Source organism: Melanaphis sacchari, unplaced genomic scaffold (assembly GCF_002803265.2).
Source record: "Melanaphis sacchari strain LSU unplaced genomic scaffold, SCAv2.0 Contig225_pilon_pilon, whole genome shotgun sequence".
Taxonomy (NCBI): Eukaryota; Metazoa; Arthropoda; class Insecta; order Hemiptera; family Aphididae; genus Melanaphis; species Melanaphis sacchari.
Genome location: NW_020271102.1, coordinates 134,835 through 161,442, shown reverse-complemented (window position 1 = coordinate 161,442; position 26,608 = coordinate 134,835). Strand labels below are relative to the sequence as shown.

General features: G+C 39.4%; 1 protein-coding gene across 2 annotated transcripts in view; it reads left to right on the top strand.

The window, feature by feature from the left end:
- Positions 1 to 606: 606 nt before the first annotated feature.
- Positions 607 to 26,608, top strand: part of LOC112594260 (ski oncogene) — a gene marked incomplete at its 5' end in the record, with an annotated part of 50,885 nt that continues 24,883 nt past the window's right edge. For both annotated transcript variants that reach the window (XM_025338954.1, XM_025338955.1), the window contains 1 exon segment: positions 607 to 2,370. In XM_025338954.1, coding sequence (XP_025194739.1) covers positions 1,432 to 2,370 — 939 coding nt within the window.

Below are 26,608 nucleotides of genomic sequence, written 5' to 3'. Positions count from 1 at the left end.
CCGTGAACGAACACGCCGTTGACGACACGCCCGTACACACGAATATTCAACCGTGCGACTGCGACGGCTGTGGCTAGCGTCGTAAGTGGTAGTAGTAGTAGTAGTAGTAGTAGCGACGGCGGCGGTGACGTTTTGGCGACGGTGGCGGCGGTGTGGTGAGTGGTGGAGGTAGCTTCGCAACGGCGGCGGGTTGGCACGTCGGCGGCGGCGGCGTGATGGTGGTGGTGCCGTGACGAGTCGGGCAGCCAGCGCTGGCCCCGATCAGGGCGGCGGCGGCGGCGGCGGGTCGGACGGCACGCGCAGACGCTGACGGCGGCGACGCACGCATCGGAAAACAGAGTGGGAAGACACACAGGTGTTGCGCACGTGTCGAACGATGTGGCCGTAGTGGGAGGGTCAGGTGCGCGCACAGACGTACCACCTCCTGCATGTTAACAGTGTGTGTGCACGACGATGGGTCGAAATAGGTGTGCCAACGACAACGACGTTAGCGGGCATCGAGACTCAGATATGGGGGCAGCGGCGGCGTCGTCGTCGGCGGCGGCGCGGATCGCCCGTATCGTGAGCAGTAGTATTAATATGTGAAGCAGCCACTGGTACGCGCGCCGATCTCGTCCGCGACGCGTATTTTCGTTTTAATCATAACCATAATTACGTATAAACGTATATAAATATATATTTATGAACTGAACGAATGTTTAATAATATAACATTATAATTTAATATATTGAAATAAAATCGTTAATTTTTTTTTCGCTCGTGTTCCGAGTGTGCGCGTATTCTGTTCCGTGTGCGCGCTCGTTCTTCTCATACCAAAGGTATTTACTACATAAATCGTCATGAGCATGTTTTTAAAGCGCGCCATGGTACGCGTTTAGATTCGGTGTTCAATCGTAGGCACTCGTGTTTTACGGGTTTTTTTCCCCTGTCGTTTGGTTTGCATTAAATCCGTTTTTAGTTTTTCACTCGAGCCGGTATTTGATACGTTTCCGCGAGTGTTCCCGTAGCATGCGCGATTTCCACAGGTTTTCTAACGACCCGTACCGGTGTGTTGATGGTGTTGACGTTGACGCGGTCCCGCCGCGACACATGCCGTCGTCGACAAAGGTACTGCGGTCACCGGTGATTGTAGTCGCGCGATCGTCCGCACGTTGTGGCCATGACGTGTTCACATTCGACGCGGCGATATGAGTACCGCTGTCGGAGTCGACCAGTGATCGGAGCATTACCGAAATCGGTAGCATCAGTAGTAGTAGTAGGAGTAGGTGTAGCAGTAGAAGTAGTAGCAACAGTTGTTCGGAGAACGGACGTCCGTACGTAAAACACGAACCGTCGGCTGTTTGGGCACGGAGGAAACGACGGAGAAAACGGCGGCGACGACGACGACGACGACGACGACTGCTGACATACGACTCGACCAGCACGGTCGAGATGGAAGACGACCACCTAAGCGATCAGCAGGTGAACAACCCGCACATAAACAAAGTGCTGAAGACGTACCAGATGAGCGCACCCAGGAGCCTGCAGGGACCGAACTCGGTGCTTGACGAACCGTCCGGTGCCGCGGTGGCCGTGTGCTCGCCCAAACCGCCAATGGCCAACGCGACAGGTGGCGACTCCGAGTCCGGCGGCGTTGGCGGCGGCCGGAAGACGCCGGCGCCGGCGCCACCGCCTCCGCCGCCCCTGCACCCGGTGCTGTACGTGCCGGACCAGTCGGGATGCGAGCTGTTCGAGACGGAGCTGGAATGGGAGAAGATAGCTTGCTTCATGGTGGGCGGCGAGATGCGGCTGTGCCTGCCGCAGATCCTCAACACGGTGCTCCGGGACTTCACGCTTACCCAGATCAACCAGGTGTGCGATGAGTTGCGCATCTACTGTTCGCGGTGCACGCCCGAGCAGTTGGACATGCTCAAGCACTGCCAGATACTGCCGGTGACGGCGCCTTCGTGCGGTCTGATGACCAAGACGAACGCCGAGCGGCTGTGCTTCGCGCTGCTCCACCGGGTCCCGCCGCCCGCGGCCCCGGTGCCCGAAGACGTGGTCACGTTCTCTTTCGAGGTGTTCCACGACGTGTTCGGCAAGACCCGGGGCGTGTGCATGCCCGAGCTGTACACGGAAAAGTTCTCGGCGTGCATACAGTGCGTCGAGTGTAAGGCGCTGTTCGCGCCCCAGCGGTTCGTCAACCACATACACCGGTTCACGGGCACCAACTCGTGCCACTGGGGCTACAAGCGCGAGAACTGGAAAGCGTACGTCAAGGTGTCGCACGGGCACCCGGACTACGCACAAGTGGTCAACCTGTTCGAGACGTTCAAGGAGCAGATCGACGAGTCGGCCACCGCACACTTTTCCTCCAGGAAACGAAAGCAGGTAAGACGCTAACGATTTTAATAATATTGATAATAATCGACCGCATTACCGTCGCGATCGCAGTGGTTAAACGACGTTTATGATATTGAACACGAAACGCTATTTAAATCGAATCAATAAATAGGTACGCCCCTGTGCATGCGACCCTGTTACGCAGACGAATAATTCGAAATACTGAGTCGTTACCGCCCAGATAACGTTATCCTCGCGCGAACGCGTCATCAATATTCGCCGACTGGTTGTAAAGGATAAGGTGCGATCGCGTACGATTGAAATTCGTTTTGCGAACAGCGTTACGTTTGTACCTACCGTCGAACCGCACGGGAATCCTAAAATACGCGTCACGGTTGTGTTGTAAATTGCTCCGACGTTGTCAAATTTATAATTGGGTACCGATACAGTTTTCCAACTACACGAATTAAATGGTTTTTACTACGTTATTTTGTCTAGGTACTCGAAAAAATCTAACGATGATTTAAATCTTTTAAGTTTATCAACTGATTGATGTTTATTTTAAACAATAATCAGTCATAATATTATACACGGTTACAATCGTCGTCATTACGATTGCTGTAAAAAAGTTTTTTTTAGTAAAGGTTAGAGCCAGTTTACGTCATAAAACAATCAAAAATAAACATGTCAACAAATTGTTATTAATCTTCAAATTATTTTTGTATAATTATTAAACTATGCTTTGTTTGCATTGTATAATTCGGATAGAACCATATTTTTATTGCCGTCTCTTGTGATTGAATACTTTTTTCGACTTTGTTCGCCATTAATATTGGTTATTAATTATAAGTTATAACTGCTATTAGTAGATATTACGCGTGTCAGTGTACGAGCACTATATACACGATTAATGGCTTTTTGTGCATACTTTATATTTTATGGCATTTTTCTGGTCAGTTTGTATCTTCAGATTTATTTTATTCAATGAGTTTTATTTATTTAATTTAGCATAAAATATATGAAATTTACGCGGAATCGTGATAATATATAAAAAACCGAAAAAGGTAGCATTAATAAGCATCCTCATTCGCAATTGCACCATTAAAATTGCCTGGCCGTCCGCAGACGTTAGACATCATTCATCAGTTATCGCATAAAGCGGTTGTGTCAAACGCGATCCATAATCTGTGTCTGTACCGGCCGAGTGGTGTTATCGAGCCAGCTATACTACGACGGCAGGTACGTTGTCGTCAAGGACCGTTGTGATCTCTGTCTCTCTTGTCGGTGTCGTTGAGTGTTCGCGCACTACTCTGCTTAATAATAATAATTACATTATAGTTTCTATTTTCTCAGTCAATTACGTATAATATCGTGTCATAACGATTTATCGACCCAACAATAAATAAGTAATAACACACTCTGCGTCGGTCGCTAATCGCGATTTTTGCTTTTCTCGAATAATACGCAAAAACTGATATCGTTGGGGTTGTCGGAGAAAATGAATAAGATCAAAAAAAGTGATACTCGCACAGAAAAAACACATAATAACTGCAATAACAATAATAATATCATAGACGTCCCGATTCAGACGGACTCGTATAGTCGTATTTACGTCGCCCGACGTTATCGTGCGCAGGTATTTCGCGTGTACTATTCATGTCGAACAACACCCCCTGTATCCGTATTGGCTTATCGTCGAGCGGAGACGACAGAGGAGGAAGTTTACGTCCGTGCTTAAAACGTTTTTGGGGGTTTAGTTGTGCGAAAGAGTGGTGGTGCACGCGATTGTCGTGTACTATTTGGCGGACAAGTAATCATGGTTGAAATGTACTAATGAATATTAACTCAAAAGGTCTTGGCGCGGATAGTATAACTTCTACTATAGGGGCGAAACCAGTGTATTTTGCTTAGGGAGGGGGGCTTTAATTTGCTGTGTCAATGCACAAAACGAGCTCCCGCGTTCGGCGGATACACAGAGACGATCGCGATTTAACGTGCGTATGGAGGTACGCGATAATAAATATCACGAAAATGGCAATAACGTTATGCACGCGCTCGTCAATCGAATCGTCCAGACGTGTGTGTGTGTATGTGTGTGTGCTTTTAGAATATCGCGTGGAGCGAGCGAGAAAGAGAGACGATGACGAGGTCACATATTATTATTATTGTAGTGCGATCGCATGTGTGTGTGTGTGTGTGTGTGTGTGTGTGTGTGTGTGTGTGTATCGTGTGTGCGTTGACGTTAGGCTGTCGTTAGTTGGAAGCGGCGGGAATGGTGTGCTGCACACACGGTCGTCGTCAGGGCAGCGGCGCGCAATAACAAACCATACGAACGAACGAAAAACAAAATCATATCGTGCCGCGCGCGCGCTCGCGCGTATGTATATGTGTCGCGAACGAGACGATATTCGTACGCGCTCGTGTTCGACGAGTGCCGTCTATATTTAATAATATTATATTATATTTTATAGCCAAGGACACGACGATGCTCTAAACCACACTCACGTCCGACTCGTACACCCACCCACCCACCAACCACGCCGCTAACCGCGAGCGGTTGACGGAACGAACGTAATATTGCATATTATTATTATTATTACAAAATGCATCCTACATTCGCTACATGCAATAATGGCGCGCACGTCATCCGTCTCCGACTACGACTTTCGTTATCGTGGGTAACATCGGTCCGTGTGTGTGCAGCGCTGTCCCCCGACCGCCCGTCCGTCGTGTATCTTTCCGGCTCGCGTACTACGACGACGACGAGACTGATATTTTATTGTTGTCGCGTTATTGACCGCCGCAGCATACAGGTGGTTCGTCGGGTTCGATTTTTCGAAATTTTATTGCCCATTTGTATTTGTATTTCATATATATATATATTATATTTACTTGACGTCTACACGGCGGAGACCGAGAGCGACTTGGGAGCGAGAGTTCGCCCCACTGACTCGGGACGACGACCGATGTTAATATTGTGCTTTTGATCGGCCGCCAGTGGGAACTGGTCGGTTATTTTATCGCAGACGCGGTGTAACGTCGGTGTCTGAGAACAGTGAGAATAAAAGGTTTTCTATAATATCTACCTACGCACAGTATTATTACAATGACCGCCGACCGAACACCGAACGCCGCGTTATCCGTTCTCTCGAATATACACATTTTTTCCAACGGAATTCCGTAGTAAATATTTTGACTGCGGCATATTGTGCTTCGCACATCGACGCCGGCGCACAAAATAACTTGACTATAAATTGCGGTTTTTCCTAGAAATTAAAGCACATAATTATCATAATATTATATTATATTATGTTCTTTCTATTCATGTTATAAAATATGCTAATAATAGTATGTTATCGGTGTTTGTCGCCGTCGTGGGCCCAAGTTATTGCTGTGCCTAAGTGCCTTTATTATCTCGCCGCCGTCGTAACTAGTTTTTACTGTAAATCGGAAACCATAAAAACGTTTATCGTTCCATTCATGAAAAATCAGACAATATTGCCGCGGTAGGTAGTTGGTACCTGCCCGTAATACGCGATTATATGCGCGCGTGTATATGTTGATAATACAATGACTAGTTATACTACAGCGGTGCGTACAACAGGTTGCATATCGGATGGAAATATTTAAACGCACAGACCGCACAGTGGTCGTCGTTGGTCGCATGGCGTGCACGTTTTCTTTTGGGCAGTAACGTGGTTTGCGGGGCGGTAGAAGAGTTGCCGCCAAAACAAAAAGTGATTACAACGAGTGGACGATCGCGTGTACGGATCTTCGTTGGTGCGGATAAACGGAGGATAATACTCCGACCCACCTGGCGTGTACCGGCGGCGGGAAGAGGTGTAAAATATCGGTTTTCGTCGCCTCGTAGAAGTTTACGTCGGTACCGCTGATATTTAAGTAGCATTAGTGGTCACTGGTCGGTCACAAATCACAATGGCGGCAATGATTTTATAACGTTATTATTATTATCATAAATTGCGTTTGTCGGCTAGACTTAGTGTTTCACGCGCGAACGAGATACGACTCTTGTGGAATATTATTTAGGCATTAAAACGAGTTTTTAAATACCGTAAAAAACGATAATATCTGAATCCGTTGACGACAGCATATTATCCTCCGTCCCGGGCGATGGCGGTGTCGGAGACTCGGATGCATTTTTTTTCGTATAATTTCTTTTTATTTATTTCTGGTAATGTTTTTTTTCCCGTTTACGGTTTTTATATTATTTAATATTATTGTTATTGTTTCCGTCGCCGGGCGCGGTTATGACAGGTTGATTGTATGGGCCATTGTTGTTGCGTGCGGCGCGGCGGCATCGGGTTGTCGTCGTGCGTTGCGTTTTCGTTTTGTCGTTGTTGTTGTTGTTGTTGTCGTAGTTGTGTTGTTGTTGTCGTTGGTTGTATTTTTTTTTTTTGCGACGAACTGAATGAAAAATGCGTTGAAAACAAAGAGAACCGGACCCGGGTAACCCCGCTCTCCGTCGACGATTTCGAGTACCTTCTCCCGGGCCTCGTCGAGGCGGCGGCGGCGGTGGCGTGTACAATGGAAACAGGAATCGCAGTAAAAATAATAATATAATAGGGAACGAGTGAGTCGGGATGACGGTGACGGCACGACATGAAACGGCGATTGAGAGAGACATGTGTGCGTGTGTGGCGTGGGCTGGGGGTGAAGAACAGGTCTAACGAGCTCAGGTGAATGGCCAGTGGGAAAAATTACGGAAAAAATATCCTTTTTAGGAACGTACGACGATCTTATTACTCGAATATCTGTATATAATGTAAACAACCATAGGCGTCTTTTGACGTAGCGTGTTTGTGCATGTCGTACATATTGAATTATATTGTGTACACGAATCGCTGCGTCATTTGTGCGTGCGATTTCGGAGGTCTTGAACGTACGTCCTCCCATCGCAGATTTGAGTTCGCGAACCGACCGGTGGATATAATACGACCAAAGAGTACCCACGTGTATCGGGTTACTGCGTACCCATTTTCTCGGCGCACCCCGTCAAATTGCGCATAGTGACATCCCAAGGATCTCGGCACTTGTACCTAAAAAAATTCTGTAGAGACAGCGGCCGGATTAGGTGTTTTTCTATAATATTATTATTTTTTTAATAAATGACACGCTTATGTGTACAATATTTTTAAACCGACGATTATTTTTGCATGCCACTGCTCTCTGGCAACAGTCGATATGTTTTTCTCGGCGTGACCCTGTGGTGGCCTGTTTTCGTCCGTCCCGTAGGCTTTTTCAGTGACAGGCACACGTATAACATAATAATATTATGTATTATGTAGTACCTTCCTATATGCGTAGAAATTCTCGGAACACAAAGTCTCTATGGTCTACCCCTGAGTTGGGGATATGTGTTCGCATAATATAATAAACCGATCTGGAGATCTAATTATGTTTTATTATGCAACCGCACTCTCGTTGGATACTTCCGTTCGTTGCCATTTTTGTGGTCCACGTAACATCGGATTACCGTGTACACCGCAAGTGCCGCGACGTCTGGCGCACCTGTATCGCCCAGGAAATACTCGAGCTTATATCCATTAGTGTGGCACATTTCGTTTTATTTTTCCGGTGTTTTCAAAGGTATTTGCTGATTCGTATAATATATACTTTCCCTAAATACCAAGTTCTCCAAGAGCACTAATTTTTATTTTTATACATCTCTGAAGCACCAATTTAGTACTATAGCAGGAATTAGTGCTTTTCGCGTCCCCTTTAACTTCACGGACCTGTAACAGCCGGGCGTTTTCCCATGTTTGTGTACATAGGATGTAAGTTTTCTCACATACGGAGACGCGTGATAGCTAATTTCCTTTACAAATGCCCCCTTTAACAAGTATAATATGTTTATAGACGTATTTATACATATATCCTAGGCGGAACAATATACAACGTGGAACAGGCTAATATAAGGTGAGACCAGGATTGTCACGTCCAAAGAATCCGCGGATAAAAGATCGTCCTATCTACTAATGCGGTGTATAAGTATAGATATAAATTATTTTAAATACCTATTGAAACCAAACTATCTAATTGTTATCTTTAACACTTTTTATAATATTCTATTATAGGTAGGTAGGTATGTTAATATTAGTTTTTATTATTTAAATTTAATTTATTTCACATTTGCATGGCCTTAAAATTTGATATTATGTAACGTTTTCCACATTAATGTCAATGACTAAATGTAATACAAATCTAAGTATTTTATTACTCCAAATAACTCGCATTATCTATAATGCTTTATTACTCGCGTACCTATAACGAAGATTGTGAATAAATCGTTTGATTCATCTGTTGGGGGAATAGGGGGGCACACATCATTGATCAAGTATTGATAGCTCTTGTTGACTTAATCCCGGATTGGTGGGAGCGATACCAGATTCTATCCAAAGCCATCGGTATTCGGGTATCAAATAAAAAACGCCGTTAATTATTGTGTTATTATAATACACAGTATATATACATTCATAATTGGATAATTTTTTTTTTATAATCAGAATTCTGCTCACACAATGGCAAACAACCGGTTATGTGTGGCCCGTACGCACAAATAATAATAATAATAAGATTCTCGCGATATACGCTATCCATAACTTTTCCTTATCGCGTGACGCGCGTCGTTTGAATAGGAGAAAAGGAAAATAACTGAAGCGATATTAATAAATAATAACATTTCGAGGACGCAGTGGCGTATAAGTCTTACGTCGACTCGCGGATTTCTCGGAATTCGCGTAGTGGGTGGATCGGGTGCAGGATAAAAATTAAAAAAAAAAAAAAATAATAATAATAAAAATATATTCTTCTGGTTGTACGCGACGAATGAGGTGTACAATAAACAATAATATAATCTGTGTTCGCGTTATGGACGTTATGGTATACTCGCGCGCCAATACGCGGACGGAGGCGAGCGCGCGCGGGGCCAAAGAGCACAGCGGCCAGCGCGATCCGCGCACCGGGCAGAAATAGCAACGATCCAAAATTAGACGCGCTCGGACGGAGCCCGTGTTGCCCGCCGCCGCCGTGCCGCACCTGCCAGAAAGTTGAACGGATAAGCGCGAGGAAAAATAAAACCGTTTATCGTGTGGCTCGCGCGGACGACGTATTATTGTAACGCGTTCGATGAATATTTATGAACCCATTGCGGTTTTTTGTGTACAGACTTTCGTTTTTCCGCGGGCCCACGACCGCGGGTGTCGTCGGCGCGCACTCGCACTCGCGTTCCGACGCCGTCTCCTCCACAACGTTGTCGTGTCCCCGCTGCACGGCGTGTTTTCGATTTCGAGCGTTTCACGTCACGATGACGACAATTATTATTGTGATATTATACATATTATGCGCACAAGTACGACGCCTCCTCCCGACGACTAAATTGTCGCCAATTAACGCGTTGTGTAACACGAGACGCGACGGCGGCGGCGGAGTGTTTTTACACGTTTTTTTTTCCACACGTAGTAGTAGTAGTAGTAGTAGTAATAGTTTGTAGTAGTAGTAGTAATAGTTTGTAGTAGTAGTATACACGTCTACGACGACTTACCGCGTGGCGGCTAACGATGTGATATTTCCGTCCCACGCACACCTCCGCCACGGCGGCGGCTCCGGGATCCGCAGGAGACCCGTTTGAAATATTATTTTTACGCGCACGCGAGTCGTCGCCGCCGTTTCATCGGTCGTGCGTCTACTACGCGGACAGATCCGACGTCATAATATTTTGATGATGATCGTATAATAACAACTAGTAACGATAATAACGTGACACGTTATTATTTTTATATCGTATTGACGTTTCGCAGCCGTTGATTATCATTTATTGTCTCCGGTGGGGATCGCAAATAAAGAACAGACCGTACGGTTTTCGATTAGTTGCGTTTTGTTTATATAATATTTAAAATATATCTGATAATGTATATTATATCGTGACAGATTTCTGTTTGGACTTGACGTTATGTGAGTCAATCACACGTTCTCCGGACAAAACGCACAATGTTGTAACAGCTTCGTCGTAGGGTTATCGATTCGTATTGCGTTCCGAAACAAAATTCACCGTTTGCCGCAAAATGTATTATCTCGAACGTATCTATGTACACTTTATGTTACGGAACGTAAAGGCACGTTCTACGACGCGGTTGTCGTACACACGCAATATAATTATGCATTTCGTTACACATGATGTCGTCGTTCGGCGCGCGAAATCGTTTTTGTACGTTTTACGCCGCGACCGGCGGTGGTCTCCGGCAATCGCGCAACAGTGGTCCGGAATAAACGCGGAGGTAGGAGAAGGCGCGCGCGCGAGCGAGAGTTGAAAAAAAGTTGATGAACAATAAATCGTCGGGCACTGTTGGCGGCGGCGGTGGTGGTGGCGGCGGCGGTCGAGGATAGTCCTATGGAGGTATTGTGCAACTATCGTCTCTCGGTGTAAAACGAAAAACGCCGACGATCGAGAGAACCGGTTGTTGACCCGTCGGCGCGCCAGCGCCGGCTGACCTCCGCTCGAACGCATGCACACACGCACGCACGTACGCACTCACTCACTCACTCACTCATGCACGCACGCACGCACGCACATGCGTACGCTAGACTGAACAACTCGCGCCGCCGTCAGTCGTCTGCGAGCGGCGTTCGTTCCGTTGCCGTCGCGTCGGCGGCTCGTTCGCGCCAATGCCGCCGCCATTGCAACGCGTTCACGAGCTTCTCGCCCGTCGTACACCATCCTACCGCCACAAGTCTGCTATTACTGCAGCTAGCCGCCGACGCCGTTAGCGGCAACTACAACAAAAAAAAAAAAAAAAAACAACAACAACAACGTTAATACTAATAATATTATCATTATCTCTCTCACTCTCTCTCTCTCTCTCTCTATCTCTCTGTCTATTTCTTTTTCTCGTCGAACGTGCTTTTTTTTCCAACGACGATAGGTGGCGACGATAAAATACGACATTTTTTTTAAAATAATAACATGTAATAGCCACGACGGGTTAGACGACAATTATTATTGTTTTATATCGCATGTCTTTATAATATTATTATTATGTTTTATGTAAACGTCGTACGATATTCTCTTTCGGTCGATTCCATATTTTGTGCTGTGTGCCGAACCTCCCCGATCGTGTTGTTGTTCACGCACCGTCAATGTAGGATTCGTCCCCGCGCCCGTTTATTTTAAATTGTTGTGGACTCGGTTTTATCCCTACTTGTGTCTCGATTTTAAGGAACACGTATCGGTGACGAGAGGCACACCCACACAGTTGAAATGACTTCTTTTTTAAATCCATCTTTTTTTATTTAATCAAATACCGAAAAAAATAATGATGTAGTTAATGAATATACCACGGTACTTATAAATAGCAATTTTTTTTAAGAGGCCTCAAGCATTAGTAGTCGCACCTTGGCGACTTGGCTTTTCGATGTTCAGATCTGGCACCGCTTACTATGATGATATTATCATGTGTGTTACGATGATTCGCGTTGGTCTGCGACAAATTTTGACGTCATTTTAGACATTGCTGGAGCGTCAGAAATTTGAACGGCGTTTAATAACGATTACTTTCGATTTTCCAATGTATATAGCATATTACAACATAGTATTTGACAGGCCCAAAACGCTTGTTGTTGCGCGTATTTATTATGATATATTTTATTATTTAATGTTGTGTTTAACGAGCACTCGCTGCTAAAGTTCGACACTATAGCTAGTGTAGATATTTTACGCTCCCACGAAGTAACGTTACACCGATATCGAACGTTATTGGCCGGTCGACGAACGTCCCGAGTTTGGCGCGTTCAAACACGTCGGCACTCGACGTTACAACCATACAGTGGTTCACAAAAAATGCTCCGAGATCGTTCCATTATAGTTGAACGTACGGTAGACGATTTTCAATATATTTATGCATGACAATATATCACTGCAGTGCTGTTTGTGATCATTACTTTTTTTGTTTTAAAACTGATTTTTTCGATTTAGTTGAATGCTCTTAGTTAATTATACAGAAGAAATCGTATTATAAATTGTTAGGTATATGGTGGGCGACATAACGTTCCAATTTTCTCATTTGATTTGTGTAATTATTTGTCTTATATACGAAATGTGTTTTGTATAGGTACTTAAATTGTTATTATTATTGTTATTACTGTTCTTATTGCTATGTGTATTGCATATAGTGTACTAAGTCCCCAGAATGTTGTTTTAGCTTTTTGGATTTTATCGTTTTTCGTTTGCAGCACACACATTTGGCCCTAGATTATGTTATTATTTTGCTGTTTTTCATCAGAATGTAAAGTCGGTGTTTAGTTTCGTATACATACATAATCCTTTGTGGTGATATGTTTTCATTGCGTTTAATGTACAAATTACGTATTGTTTTTGTTGTACAAATTAGTCTGACACGTGCGTTCGAAACGACATTTCACTCCTTTAAAGCTATACATTATATTTATTATGTATATTATTTCTATCGTCGTCCTGGTAAAATGCTACCGAATCCCTTCACTTCCTATATTAGTACAATCCACTCAATTGTATGCGTCTACTTAGTTTTCATCATAAAAAGCGTTCCGAGAAATTGTTAGACGTCACATTAGAATAATTTTCTTAATGTTTATAATAGGATAAACTACGTTATATCTCCATTTTGATTAGAAATCTATTGATAAGGGATAAGAATATTATATTTTTGCGCCATTTAACCTTGGATTTGTTTTCTTCATTTTATGTAGGTACGAAGTTTTTTCCTCTAGCGATAATAATCAGTTGAGCGATTCCTGCGAGGATGTTCTTTGTCGTCACAATTTGAAAATAAAAACAAAAATTAAAATACCGAATCGACAATAAACACTTTTTTCCGTAATATATATATATCCGGTCGTCCGGGCATCCACCACGTTGACCTCGTTCATATTTTGACGATTTTTTTTGCAATTGAGTGTATATAATGATCAAAGTCGATCGTAATAATCTCAACTGTGAATCATATAACCTCGGAAGATCTAGTCCAGTATGTTACTATACATTGTTACAGCCGCTAATGAAGAACCCACGCTAGCTATATTATACCAACGCAGTGTACACGTGCCAGACAACGGCCGCGACCGCAGCTTTGGTGGCGTCGTTGTGTAGTGCGATTTGGCCTTGTACGAGAGTATACATATGTACGTAGTGCATGGCGTGTGTTTGTGTGTGTTTGTGTTTATACATATGAAGCGTTAATGCAGTTGCTACTGCACTCGATGCAAGCGAAACCTTTCAAGGATGACTGCAGTTTTTTTCCTTCGTATAGCAACCGTAAAATTAAGAAATAATAATGATTCTATAATGATGCGGCCACTGCGTCGTTTGGTGCATTAAATTGCGATCCAACGGATAAGATTGATTTTTCAGTTATTTCCAAATTATAAAACAAAGTTATGAACTCTGGCGGTGCGAAAAAAATCAAATAAAATAAATTCATTTAATAAATGGCAGGGCATGGCAGGGCTTCCGTCTACTATATAAGGATGACAATTTTTCATTTATTTTTGCGTTTTACGATAGGGAATAGGGAATGAAGGGTGTGCACACTAACCTAATGCATTTTTTATTTTCTTCCGCTTCGTTTTATCACGAGATTATAACCATTAACCGTTTTATAAGTTGTGGCTGGTGTACCGCCCTAATTCGTCTGTGAAAATTGAATTGGTTTAAGATGGATTTTATTTTTAATATAAACTATATTAAAGTCAGTTTAACATTTTGAAGAAAATAATATAGTTTTTTATATATTATATGTATAATACTTCGAGTTGTTAGTATAAGAAATTTTATTAAAGAGAGTAGTGGTGTCTACAAATAACTGTCTAAAGGTGATTATTTTTTGAGAATAAAATTCAGAGAGTCAAAAATACTTCAAGGACTCTATATCTATATGGCTGCTGTAGTATAGTAATTTTCGGTTTCGTGCCAGAACTTTTTTTTTTTTAAATTATATACCGTTCGAGGAGACCGCAGAGTTATAGAAAGGCTGCAACAATTTTCTTGTGTAATAATCGAAATTGAAAAAAAAAATGCTTACGAGCTTGTGAGCAGGAATGCATAAAACGTGATTACAAATTAATATACTAGTGTTTACAGTATTACAGTGTATATACCTACTGTAATATATTATTTACTGCAATGATTTTTTTTTTAATGAACGTATACCTATATTGTTTTATTTTTAATTAAATTCGAACAACGGCGTTGAAAAAATAATATCATACATACTGATTACACTCTTGTAATTAATAATATTATATGTGCTTACATTATCATTAAACGTGTGCAGGGAGATTAGTAAAATCAATAATAATAATAATAATAATAATAATAATAGTATACAACCAGGTGGGCTATTGCGGCGTTAGAATAGTGAGCGGCGGGCCATCCGATAACAGACTAGATGTAATAGGTACCTGTAACGCAGTCGCCGCGACGTCGGTAGGTAGGTAGGTAGGTAGGTAGGTATGTATGCCGTAATAAGTCATAAAACTTATATTATAGCGTGTTACTGCGGCGGCTACCGTGTAATGCGTCAATTATTTAATTAATTATTATTTTGTCGAGTAGATAAACACGAAGCCGGTCGGTCATATTATTTTGTTCTCGGCAAATAATTATTATTATCGGCGTGTACACATGCACCACACACACACACACACACACACACATTATCGCCACGGCCCGTGACATCGTAAACAATCGATTTTATCAATCCGATTGAGTAAAGAACTCGCAGTTTCCCGACTACGCGGTCGAGACGAGCGGCGACAATATATTTCTACGATAGGACGAAACAAATCGTAGGTACACATACACACTATATACCTATAATATACTCGTGTCGGACTTCGTGTAAACGGCAGTCGCAGTTTGTTGTATTTGTTTAGATTTTCCTTTGTGATTTCTTCGCAGTCGTAACCGTTATCGACAATTATTTATTATTGTTTTATTATGACTGTCGTCAGTATACCTCATATTATATTATTATTGACGGTGGATACATTTTTATTTATTTATTTTATCGAGGCGCGCAATCAATAGTGTATAATAGTAAATAAAATACTTAAGCTTTTGTTGTTTATACGTGCATTATCGTCGTAGGCTCAGCAACCGGCGCATATTATAATGTTTCTATGCGAATAACATAATATTAATCTATACCTTCGTCGTCGATTGTTAAAATCATAAATCGACGATGGCGTTGTTACATTTTATGTTGCTTAATCCAATGGCCGAAAGTGCTTTTGATGTTATAAATCATAATGACTTAAAATTTTAGTAATTAGCAGTAGAGATTCTTTATAATCTATGTTACATAACTATTTATATGCCTTCTCTATTACACGTATACAGGTACTAATCGCGTTCGTTTTACGTATCAATTTTTCCACCAAAAATCGACTATATAGATTATGTTTTATAATTTATTATTATATTATTGCTGTTACCGCGGACATGGGTCATGGGACGTGTCGTAGAGAATAACCTGTGAATGTTCATTTTTCTCAAGAACGTTTTATAACGACTTTTTTTTTTATAGCTACGAACGATTAAAAAATTATTTCCATGAATGTTTGAAATTCGTATTTCAGTATCCAACAGTCAAATCGAACTCGGAAGGTATCGTTCGCGTGGTATAACTTTACATTCAGTATATTATTTGCGGAAGTTACTTCCGCTGATTATTAAATTAATGTTATTTTAATATTATAAATCGTATACAGTTATTGAATAATTGATTAATGGATAATCGCGCACGGGCGCATTAACACTTTGTAATATACGACTTGCCGCGGATCGGAGCTGATGAAAACCGGTACGAAATAATGATTTATGGTGTGTGTATGTTCACTACCTTTAGGAGGGGGTTAAACAGCGGTGTAGCGTCTGTGACATCTGTATTTGTTACGTTATTTCTTTTCGTCGGAGGGACTCCTGATCTTTCCCCCCTAACATTTCCCCCTCGTCTGATGTTTTAGTCATTACCCTGGAGGTAAAATATGTTAACTGTACGCTAGCGGTGGCCTTTTGAATACTACCGGGAGGTGTGCGTGTATATAAATAATAATTATTATATTGCATATACTACTCGTATGTTCTTATATTATACTCGACACGTACTAGGTGTGGAAAACACTATAGCGAAAGGAATCGAAAGAAAGGACACGACCGCGTCAACGAAATAGGGTTGTACATCAATGAGTAAGAAAAAATATTATATAAATTTATGATTATTTATTTGTATAATATACAGGAGCAATAACAAAAAAAAACGTGTTTTGGGGTTATTGTTGGGTAAACATTTCTTTATTGTTAACAAGTTTCCACACGGGGCAGCACCCGTGATATTATCATTATTATTATTATTATTATTATTATTATTCACCGCTATCGCGGCGTTTAATAGCAATTGATTTGCGTGGTGGAGTAAAACGGGGGCTTTTTATTTCGCCGACCGACCTACCCCGTGCGACGGTGCCTCATGAATATCTAACGATTTTCTAGAAAAAAAAAAAAAGCACCGAATTATTCCTTTTCATGTGAACTGTGTGTGTGTGTACAGTATTTTTAAAAATTGCCCTCTGACTCTGTAAAGTAGGAATGCAATAATTGAGAATTTATACAAAAATGCGTACAATATGTTGTACGAAATGTGTGTGAGGGCATTCAACAGCGCGTTACGGTCGGGCAAAGTCGGGGCTATGCTAATAAAAAGAGGAATTCTCGATTTTATATTTATAGCTATATTATGTGCGTGCGTGTGTTGTGCTCGCTGTGTCTATATGCTATATTATATGCTGTACACCCGTGTGCGTTTCGTTTTTCGTCGTATTATTATATATTTTTACGCTTGAAGTTTTGTTATATCGACCACCGTCTACAGAGCCTTTGTAGCCTTCGCAGTGTTTAATAGATCACGGCCGTCGTCGTATGCGCGCGGGCCTATATAATTATTCGCGATTGTACGGAATCGTATATTATATGCCTGTTAAACACGACTGGTGGACACGACAATGACAACAGGTGACTTTTTTATAATGGCTATAAGCATTTTTTTTAGGTTTTGAAACGGAATACTTTTTGGTATAAAATCAACGGATAAAATTAGAATACTGGAGTAATGGTTTTTTTCTTAGTGCCTATCAAACTTTTAGATACCTGCGACCTTAGAGGGCCATTACTTTAGGAGAAATTTTCTGGTGTCATCCGAATTTAATATTTACGTTTAGAAATCACAGAAAATTTCAAAAAAAAAAATCAAATGTTAATTGATAAAAACTTCATTTACTACGAGTATTAAGCATAAAAAAATAAAATAAATCAAAAAATAAATTTCTCGTCAACGAGTCAGATAAAATTTGTCGATGGGCCGCCATTGAATTGGTGACTTCTGGTGTTAAAGTGCAATGAAATTTCGACTTTGGACGTGTCACCCAGCTGCGGCGATTACTGGTTTCGTTTTGTAACGATAATTTTGGAATTAAAAGTGTTGTGGCATAATAAAATAACATGTAATAACATGTATCATTCTTATGGACTCGTCAATCCTTTATATGTACGCATCACGGTATCAGATTTCATACACTCTAAAGCACCGAAGCTCGCGGCGTGTGATTTTCTCACGAAAAACCGGCGAAATCTTGCTCTCTGTATTATTGGACTTATCCGGAAAGCAAACAACCGCGGCGCCGTGGACGTGTCGGTCACCGGTTTTTTTTCTCAATCCCTTTATCTCTCTTTCTCTTTCTCTCTTTGTCAGATTTCGGAAGGGTTGGCAGCGCAGCAGAAAAGCGGTTGACAGCTGATGACGGACAGGCGGTCTGAGCAGGCGGTGGTTAGAAATATGAGGGGGGGCACGTCGCGCGGGCCCAGCAGGAGTGTATTCATGCACAGAAGCGCGAACACGAATCTCTATGTGTGTGTGTACACATTCATTCACTAGCTGTGTTTAATATTATGTACACCATATACATATTATTATAATTATGTATATGTATATATTATGTGTTGGCCGTGCACACGGGTAACGAGCACATTATGATGTGTATAAAAAAACTGAAACGATCAATAACGTGTTTTTCTCACGGCGACTATGACTTTTTTCTTGTTTCCAAAAACAAAAACGCCTCCCATCATCTTCGTCGTAAACTCAGACAAGCTATATTCAGTGGTATACATATTAATATATTGTATTAAACTTCTATTATTTTTCACGTGCACCTATCTAATAGTAATATTTCAATATGGTGTTATTTTTATTTATAGTTTATACATTTACGTTATTCGGTTTTATTGTTATTGGGCATGGAGCCTGGGGCTCATATTTGGTCTCCAGGGGGTTGGGTTTCGAAACCCCCTTTTCTTTGAACAGGCCTGTATTTAACTTTAAAAAGTCGGTGTACGCGTGCGTATTTTTCTTTCGAATAATAATACAAATGTTAAATAATATCTAATAGACTATTATAAATGTGATATTAACGTTTGATATCTCGCTATTACTTATAAAAATATATAATTCACGCAAATTTCTTTTTGCTTTAACATCAGAGTGCATTTTCCGCGTTAACGTTTGTCCGAACTGACGTTGTGCAGTGTCATCTCATGCGCGTTTCTGAAACTTGTATTTTTCCTTGCTCGACAGACAGACAGGCCCCGCGCACGTCGTTGTGCTTCCACTTCTGAGTCGACAATTAGGGATCGGCGAGTGGTGACGTTATTATATTTTTTTTTTTCATCGCTTTTCCTCATATTTCCTTCTGTCGTTTTATTTTCTTTATTTTTTCCTTTTTTTAATGACATACAACTTGACGTCATGGTAGGACGCAAATATTTGACAGCGACAGTTGGCGAAATAAGGACTTACTTCTTTCCCCTCTTCGTCCGATACTATGATGCAAATCCTTCTGTCAGGTACGCTGCTTGCTCTACTTTTATACCTCTTTTTTTTACTTTAAGTAAATATCAAATAGCAAATATTTGTCGAGTTACTGGAAAAAAAGCATTAATATTCCCTCGTCAGTTTTATTTTTTTCAAGGATACATCTCTCTGACATGTTGAAAACGACATTTACAATTTTTCTAATCACATCATATAAATGTATACTATTAATGTTTGTCTTGTATATTTTTTCATCGACACGTCAAGTAAAAAAATAAAAATATATGTCTACGTTATGTTACTTATATTATATAATTATAGTATTCTTTGATATAGAACATCATCGAAATAACTCAAATATGATTATAAAAACTGTAGCACTCTATCATCATGTGTTATATTATATCTACATCATCATATATATGTATATGTTTTTTTGGAATATGCCAAATCGTTGTATACACGATTGAAATAAAATTTCCTTAAATCGTTTTAGTTTCCAAGTAGTTACCTGTATATCAAATAAATTTTCTTTGAAAACCGATACGATTGTAGGCGGGAATAGAGTTTTCATTATATTTTAGGACTTTTAAGGCTTGGTTTATTTTTTATTAAATTGTTTTTATTTTTATAATTTAAATTTTTTTCTCGTAAGTTATCTTTGTCCCTAGAACCAACCATAAATATATAATCTTATATTTTGTTAAATGCTATTTCGCTTTTTCTTATCATACTTATCATTTATGTTCTAAATTCTAATAAATATTAAATATATATGTATATTATTCAAAAGTCTTCAGTAATTTTTATTTTTGTATTTTGTATTATCTATCAGGTATAATATTATTTTCTATCGCGTTTCAACAATTTAATGTTAAATGTATCCGTTAGTAATTAATAATTTATTTATTTATAATATTATTTGTTACTCTATAAGAGTCTGTTTAAGTTTGCTTTTACACATAATAATTTATTTTTATGTTAATCGATGATAATGTTACATTAACATGTTATAATTAACCCTCATCCAACTTTCATAGGCCGAAAAAGAACTAATAGGTTATTTTATTTATTTATATATCCATGATGTGCTCATAGTTTGTATACCTAAGCGTTTTGTTATTAGTCAAGCACATTATTTTTCAGATAGCTTTTGACCTTATTTTACTGTACTGCAAGACGTGATGTTACCATATCATTCATCGTGATGTTAAAAAGCCCATTAAACAACATTCCATAAATAAACAACTATGTTTATCGATAAGTATATTAATACATTCAATTACTTTTTGTACAAAAAATTTAAATACATCTTAAATATTATTCCGTCACATTATTATAGATAGATTTGTTTCCAATTTATGTTATCTATACGGAAATATTCCGTAAAATTTTAAATATTATCCTATACATTTTTATATTATGTAGAGTGTAGGTATATACTTATTGCTCACTTCAGTTAAGATCACTCTCTCAACATCTCTATATATAAAGCGCAAGTTATATTTTAAAAATAATGTTGTTATACTGTAGAATTTAGACTTTACATCTACATAATACATACAAATACTTTACATATATGCGTGAGTGTCTGGGCAAACGGAACATGTATAATACAAATTGCAAGCTCAACCGCCATTAACCCTATAAAAGTTATCGTAATAGTTATTATAATCGAGTGATAAGAAACGTTTTTCGTATTTTAAACAGTGTACGTAAACCATTAGAAATGTTTCTTCAGCGGAGAATGTTAGTTCTGCCGTTTAAGATTTTAAATAACACGAAAAATTGCATAAATCTTTTGTCTTTTAAATATTTTTTTTAAAAGTAATTTTAATTGTTACCATACAATGTTTTTTATACATTTTCTTCGTGTTATCAACGTTTTTGAACAATGCTAATAGTATAATAATCAATATTTGCAAAGGTCACTTTTTTTACGTACAAGTATGTATTTATTATTTAAGTATTTTTTATTTTTTATTTTTTTTTGATCGTGCACATTCGATAGTGTTGTCGAACTGTGCACATAAAAGTCATTGAACTTTGAACTTAATTATAAAATATCTGTTATAATTATTAGTGTATGCGTCTAACCTATACAATATAATCATTTTATATCCATGCCCATACATGATACAACACTGTTGTTCATGTATAAACAACTATATGTTTTCTTAATTGTCAAAGTTCATTAAACATTTTGTTCATATCAAAAAACCTTCTTCGATTGTATAACATCTCAGCTTGCGATTAATTTATCCGTTTAATACCTATATTAATATGAATTATGATACTATATGTATATTATGTATGTGTTGCACGTTTGTATAATAATCGTTGACCATTTAAAAATAGTGATTATGTATATACAGAGATATACTAAATGGTATTTCGTGCACGGGCCTGTATATTATTAGTATACACAGATATATATATTGTCTCCAATCAGAGACCCATTTGATTGTTATTGGACGCGGAGAGACTATAAACAACCATGTAATTGCTGAACACAACATATATAATTTTTTCTTTACCCGTCAATGCCACGCATGTATATTATATATTATATAATATACATAATAATAAAATATATGCAACATTATTTTTACAAAAAAAAAAAACAGGTTATACATGTACACTATAAAGCTGAACGTCGCCGCGACATTGTAACAATTTTCTGTCTATACTTTGGCTGACCGGTTTTTTAACATAAGATTTTTTTTTTGTAATATACAATCAATTGTACTGTGTATATATGTTCTTGGGGGAATTCGCGCCTCGTTCGGTCCTTTTGTTCGTGAACAATTATTATTATTTTCCGAGATGTGTGTGCCCGCGACCCTTGACCACGTCAAAATCTAACCGGACGTATTCGTGTATTTACATACATATATAGACCTAACTAACCAAAATTGGCCGGTATGTTCGCGCGAGAAGAAGCCACAAACAATAAATGTAGGTATATAAAAAAAAAAAAAAAAATCATGAATGGAACTCGTAGATAGAAAGAACAAGAATGAGTAAGAGAGAGAAAAATATGCGAAAACGTTTAAAAAACATATAATATACGGGAGTTCTTTTGTGTGCCATATTGTTGGAATAAAAAAAAAGCAAAGGGATTTCTGAATAACAACAACGAAAGGGGTATAACGGTGACGCGTCTTGTTGGTCAGTTAGTGGCGGCGACAACGATGTCGTCGTCTATGACACAGAAATCGGACCTCCCGTGGTGTCCGAGCTCTGCGCATTGTTCGTCGTCGTGCTTCTGCAGCCGTTTCCGACGCACAGCACGAATCGTGGCTCGCCACTGTTTTTCGATCGGTAGGTATACCTACATCATGATGACGTGCTTTATTGCGGTGATCACGAAAACCGTTGTCCCCATCTCTTACTTTCCTTGTAGTCGATGTGCGTATATTATAATAGATATGTTTAAGCGTATACCATAGCTGTACATAATACTATAATAATACACTCAACACACACACACACAAGTAAAATAGATTTTTTATGGCATTATAATATTATAGTACGGTACTATAACAATTCCAACTCGAGTATCTCTCCGTCTTGGACATTGAACATAATATTATACAGCGATAGGACGATATATAATATAGTTCCTTTTCCTTGTCGCATTTCGGTTTTTTCAGCTTTAAGTACGCCCTTATACTTTTATTATAGATGAGAGTATACGACAGTCCCCAATACGCGATATTGTAATCGTTTCTTTTTTTTTGTAACATAAAACTGTCATGATCCGCCTTCAAAACGAATATCGTAAAACGAGATTTATAATCTGTTTGTGGACGTGTGTGTACTTGTGTGAGCGCAGTTACTTGTATTACAGTATAATGTGTATATAGTAGGCCTGTAACCGAGCTCTTAGAAGTGCAAACAAATTTATTGCTTCATGAAAACGATTTCGATTTTTAATTTTTTTTGTATCATTTATTTGGTTTTTTATTGCTATTTATTATAATTTATAATATTGTTAGGTAATACAACGATGTTATTTGGTTTATGTTAAAAATAAAATCCCATTAGTTATACATAATAAAGTTAATATTAAATAATTTTATACATAACAATGATCACTGATGAATGATGATTATCGTGCTCTATTAGGAAAATCTCTTTTTTCTCAGGGGTAGTGAAAAAATCAAATTAATTCAGTATCACGGCATGTATAAATTCTATTTATTCAGATTTGTAATCGATTACAGTACATTTCATACGCACACGCATACATGCATGTACACTGTTTTCGTGAAGTGTTCTTCCTCTGCCACCGCGCGGCCACCCTTTTGACGTGCATTTGCGTATGCGTGTAAATCTAATGTGTAATGCGGGCTGCTCATGAAAAAGAAACAGACCCTTTAACCTTTGCAACGGTCAAGATGTGTTCACACAATGGAACCACTTAATAGAAATAATGCAAGAGCACGGCACCGAATAATAATAATAAAATATAATAATGCATATATATTAATAAAAAAAGAAGCTATTGTATTCGTTAAACACTCGTTATTTAACAACAAATCACTGATGTGTATTTTTAAGTATAAAAATAAAATTATTGCTTTTATATGTTGTTGTTACTGAACACGCGGACGTGTGTACTGTATCGTTAACGTGTGGCGTTGGCGTATGGGTATATTATATGGGTTTCGGCGAAAAAAAAATAGGTCAATTCATGTCTAAAAGACGGGCGATAAATCTCCAGGCGCCGAATTTCAGTAGGTGAAACTACTATATCTTGCTGAACGTAGCTGTATATATAATTTACGATATATTATACACTTAGATTATATATAGGTATACACATATTCGTCTATATAATATATTATCACTGCGTGTCGCCTAGCTTGCCAGACGTCGTCGCACCGGAAAGTGAAAACGAATCGTAGGCGCGTTGCTTTGAAGGGTCCTTCTCTGTATAAATTTACCAACACGCATGCACACGTGTATATTCGTTAGGCTCCCTAGGATTTGCAATCCTGTCAAATGTATTATATATATAATATATATGTATGCATGTCGCTCTTGGTTATAAGTTTTCAAAATATTTACGTCAATTTTCCGTCTACGGTATTATACATAACGAGATTGTTATTATTATGTTATTTATATATATATTATATATGTATATCATATGACGAGATGCGACGTATGATTTGAGAGGAATGCGCTTCGTCTGCGATAAAATAAGTCTGACGTTTTTATTCTTTTCTTTAACTCGATTTTTCGCGAGATGTCAGTCGCTCTTTGCTCCTTTCAGCACGTCTGTCTGAGATACCGTCCCGTAAATTTTCAAAATCAATGTGTTCGAAATGTCCAAAGTGCATCTTTTAAATATTTGTCGTTATCAATTGATTATAACTTAATGTGATGACAACGATTTTTACAAATTGTATTTGGTGTTGGAATTAAAGTGCAGTGGATCAGATTATTATTGTATAGCGATAGTCGATAGCAGTGATACCAATGATTTCTATAATTCTACGGTATAATACTTATCGATTGAGATATTGAAACGATGTCGTATTTGTATGATATAGTCTTGAAAAAATAATCCACATGGATAAAACGAATGCAGCCCGCGAATTTTGGCAAAACTTTCGCCGGTCACTGGCTGACCACCAACGGACACCATCACGTGCCCGGGGTCGTTGCACTCGATTTTTTTTTTAATTTGCTCAGAAGAAAAAAAATAAGACTTTGAGAAAACAAAGCTATAAGTAGCCCATCTTGGATGAGCCCCGTGGACCATATCGTGTCAGTCAACGCGTTTTGGCAATGTTTATCAAAAGCCTCGCGTACATACGTAGGTATGTAATAATATACAAATCGTTTGTTTTTGCTGTAGTGCGTCTGCGAACCAACATATCCCGGTATACTGATATTAAAGTTATATTATAATACTAATAATATTTTCCGAGCAAAAAAAAAAATGCAAATATATTGTGAAACGAGGGTGAGCGAGACTTAGATGTGGACGAAAACAAGTTGAAGTGCGGAAGAATTTTTCTCATTATTTTTTTCTTCGACGGAAACCCTAGGGCCAAGAGGGGTTATCCTCGTCTTCTCGTGCTATTATAAAGTATACATGCATTGCCCGTGTACATTAGACATACCTATACATTTATTCCTGCAGAACTGCGATACCACACCGCTGTCGCGTCTGTGTATACACATTATCGTACATATTATATATATAGTTCATTGTGTTCACCCCCGCTTTCACAAAATCCCGTTTATCGGCTCGAGAAAAACCTATTACACGGTCGTTTATTTGGCGTGGTACGTATTTATTTTTTTCTTCGTACGCCACTCGTTGCGAAAAAACTACCCTCGCACCCACTACCACCGTCCTTCCGGTACGTCCTCTTCCGTTGACCCCCTCCCAAAATATATAGGTATATATATATATATATATATATACATATATAATACGTAGGTAGTCGTGTGTGCGCAGGCGGTGGCGCATCACAGCTGCGTTTCATTACACATGCAAAAATGATTGTGTGCAAAGAATATTATACGCGCCCGTTTATAAATATATATATATATATATATTTACTATTATGTGCGTACAGTATTTTCTCGAGTATAACCGCCTTTTGCACACCCGATATCACACACACGCACTACTGCACTAGGTAGTTGAAAAAAGTGCTGAGAGTTTGGCGTTTATGTGTGCTGCTCACACGGCCGTGAAAACGACCACGACCTTTCTCACGTGGACGTCGAACACCGCCTCGTCTACATGATATGTATAATATATCATACGTGTTGTTTTTAGATCCGACCGGATAGATACGCGTAGTAGGTATAGGTCGAGAAAAATTAAATCCCCATTCAAGACCTTTGAAGTCGTCGTCGTAGTTACACACGTAAGAGTTAATCCTCTCGATTCTAACAATGACGTCGACGCCGCGGCAGCAGCAGATTTCCGATGTAAAGCGGAACCCTTCGCTCGCCGGCGGCGGCCACCCAGCGTTATCCATACGCACACATCATCGCGCGCGCGCGCGCGCGCCCGCTCTCTCGTGTATTCACAAACGCGATGGCGAATGAACGCAACAATGACTCGGCTCGTTCACAAAGACGGACTTATGATGAGGACTGGTTCCTTTTTTCCTTTCATTTCTTTTTATTACTCCTGACAGTCATTTGATTCCAACTGTGTGTGTGTGTGTATATAATATATATGTATGCCACTATAACTCGATTAACCGTTACGCCAACAGTAGGTATTAGCTGTTTATAGTATGTACACACAACTTGGTCTGCGCGATAATAAGTATATGTATATAATATCAATATGATGTGTATCTACATCATTTATGTAGCTGTTGTTTCAC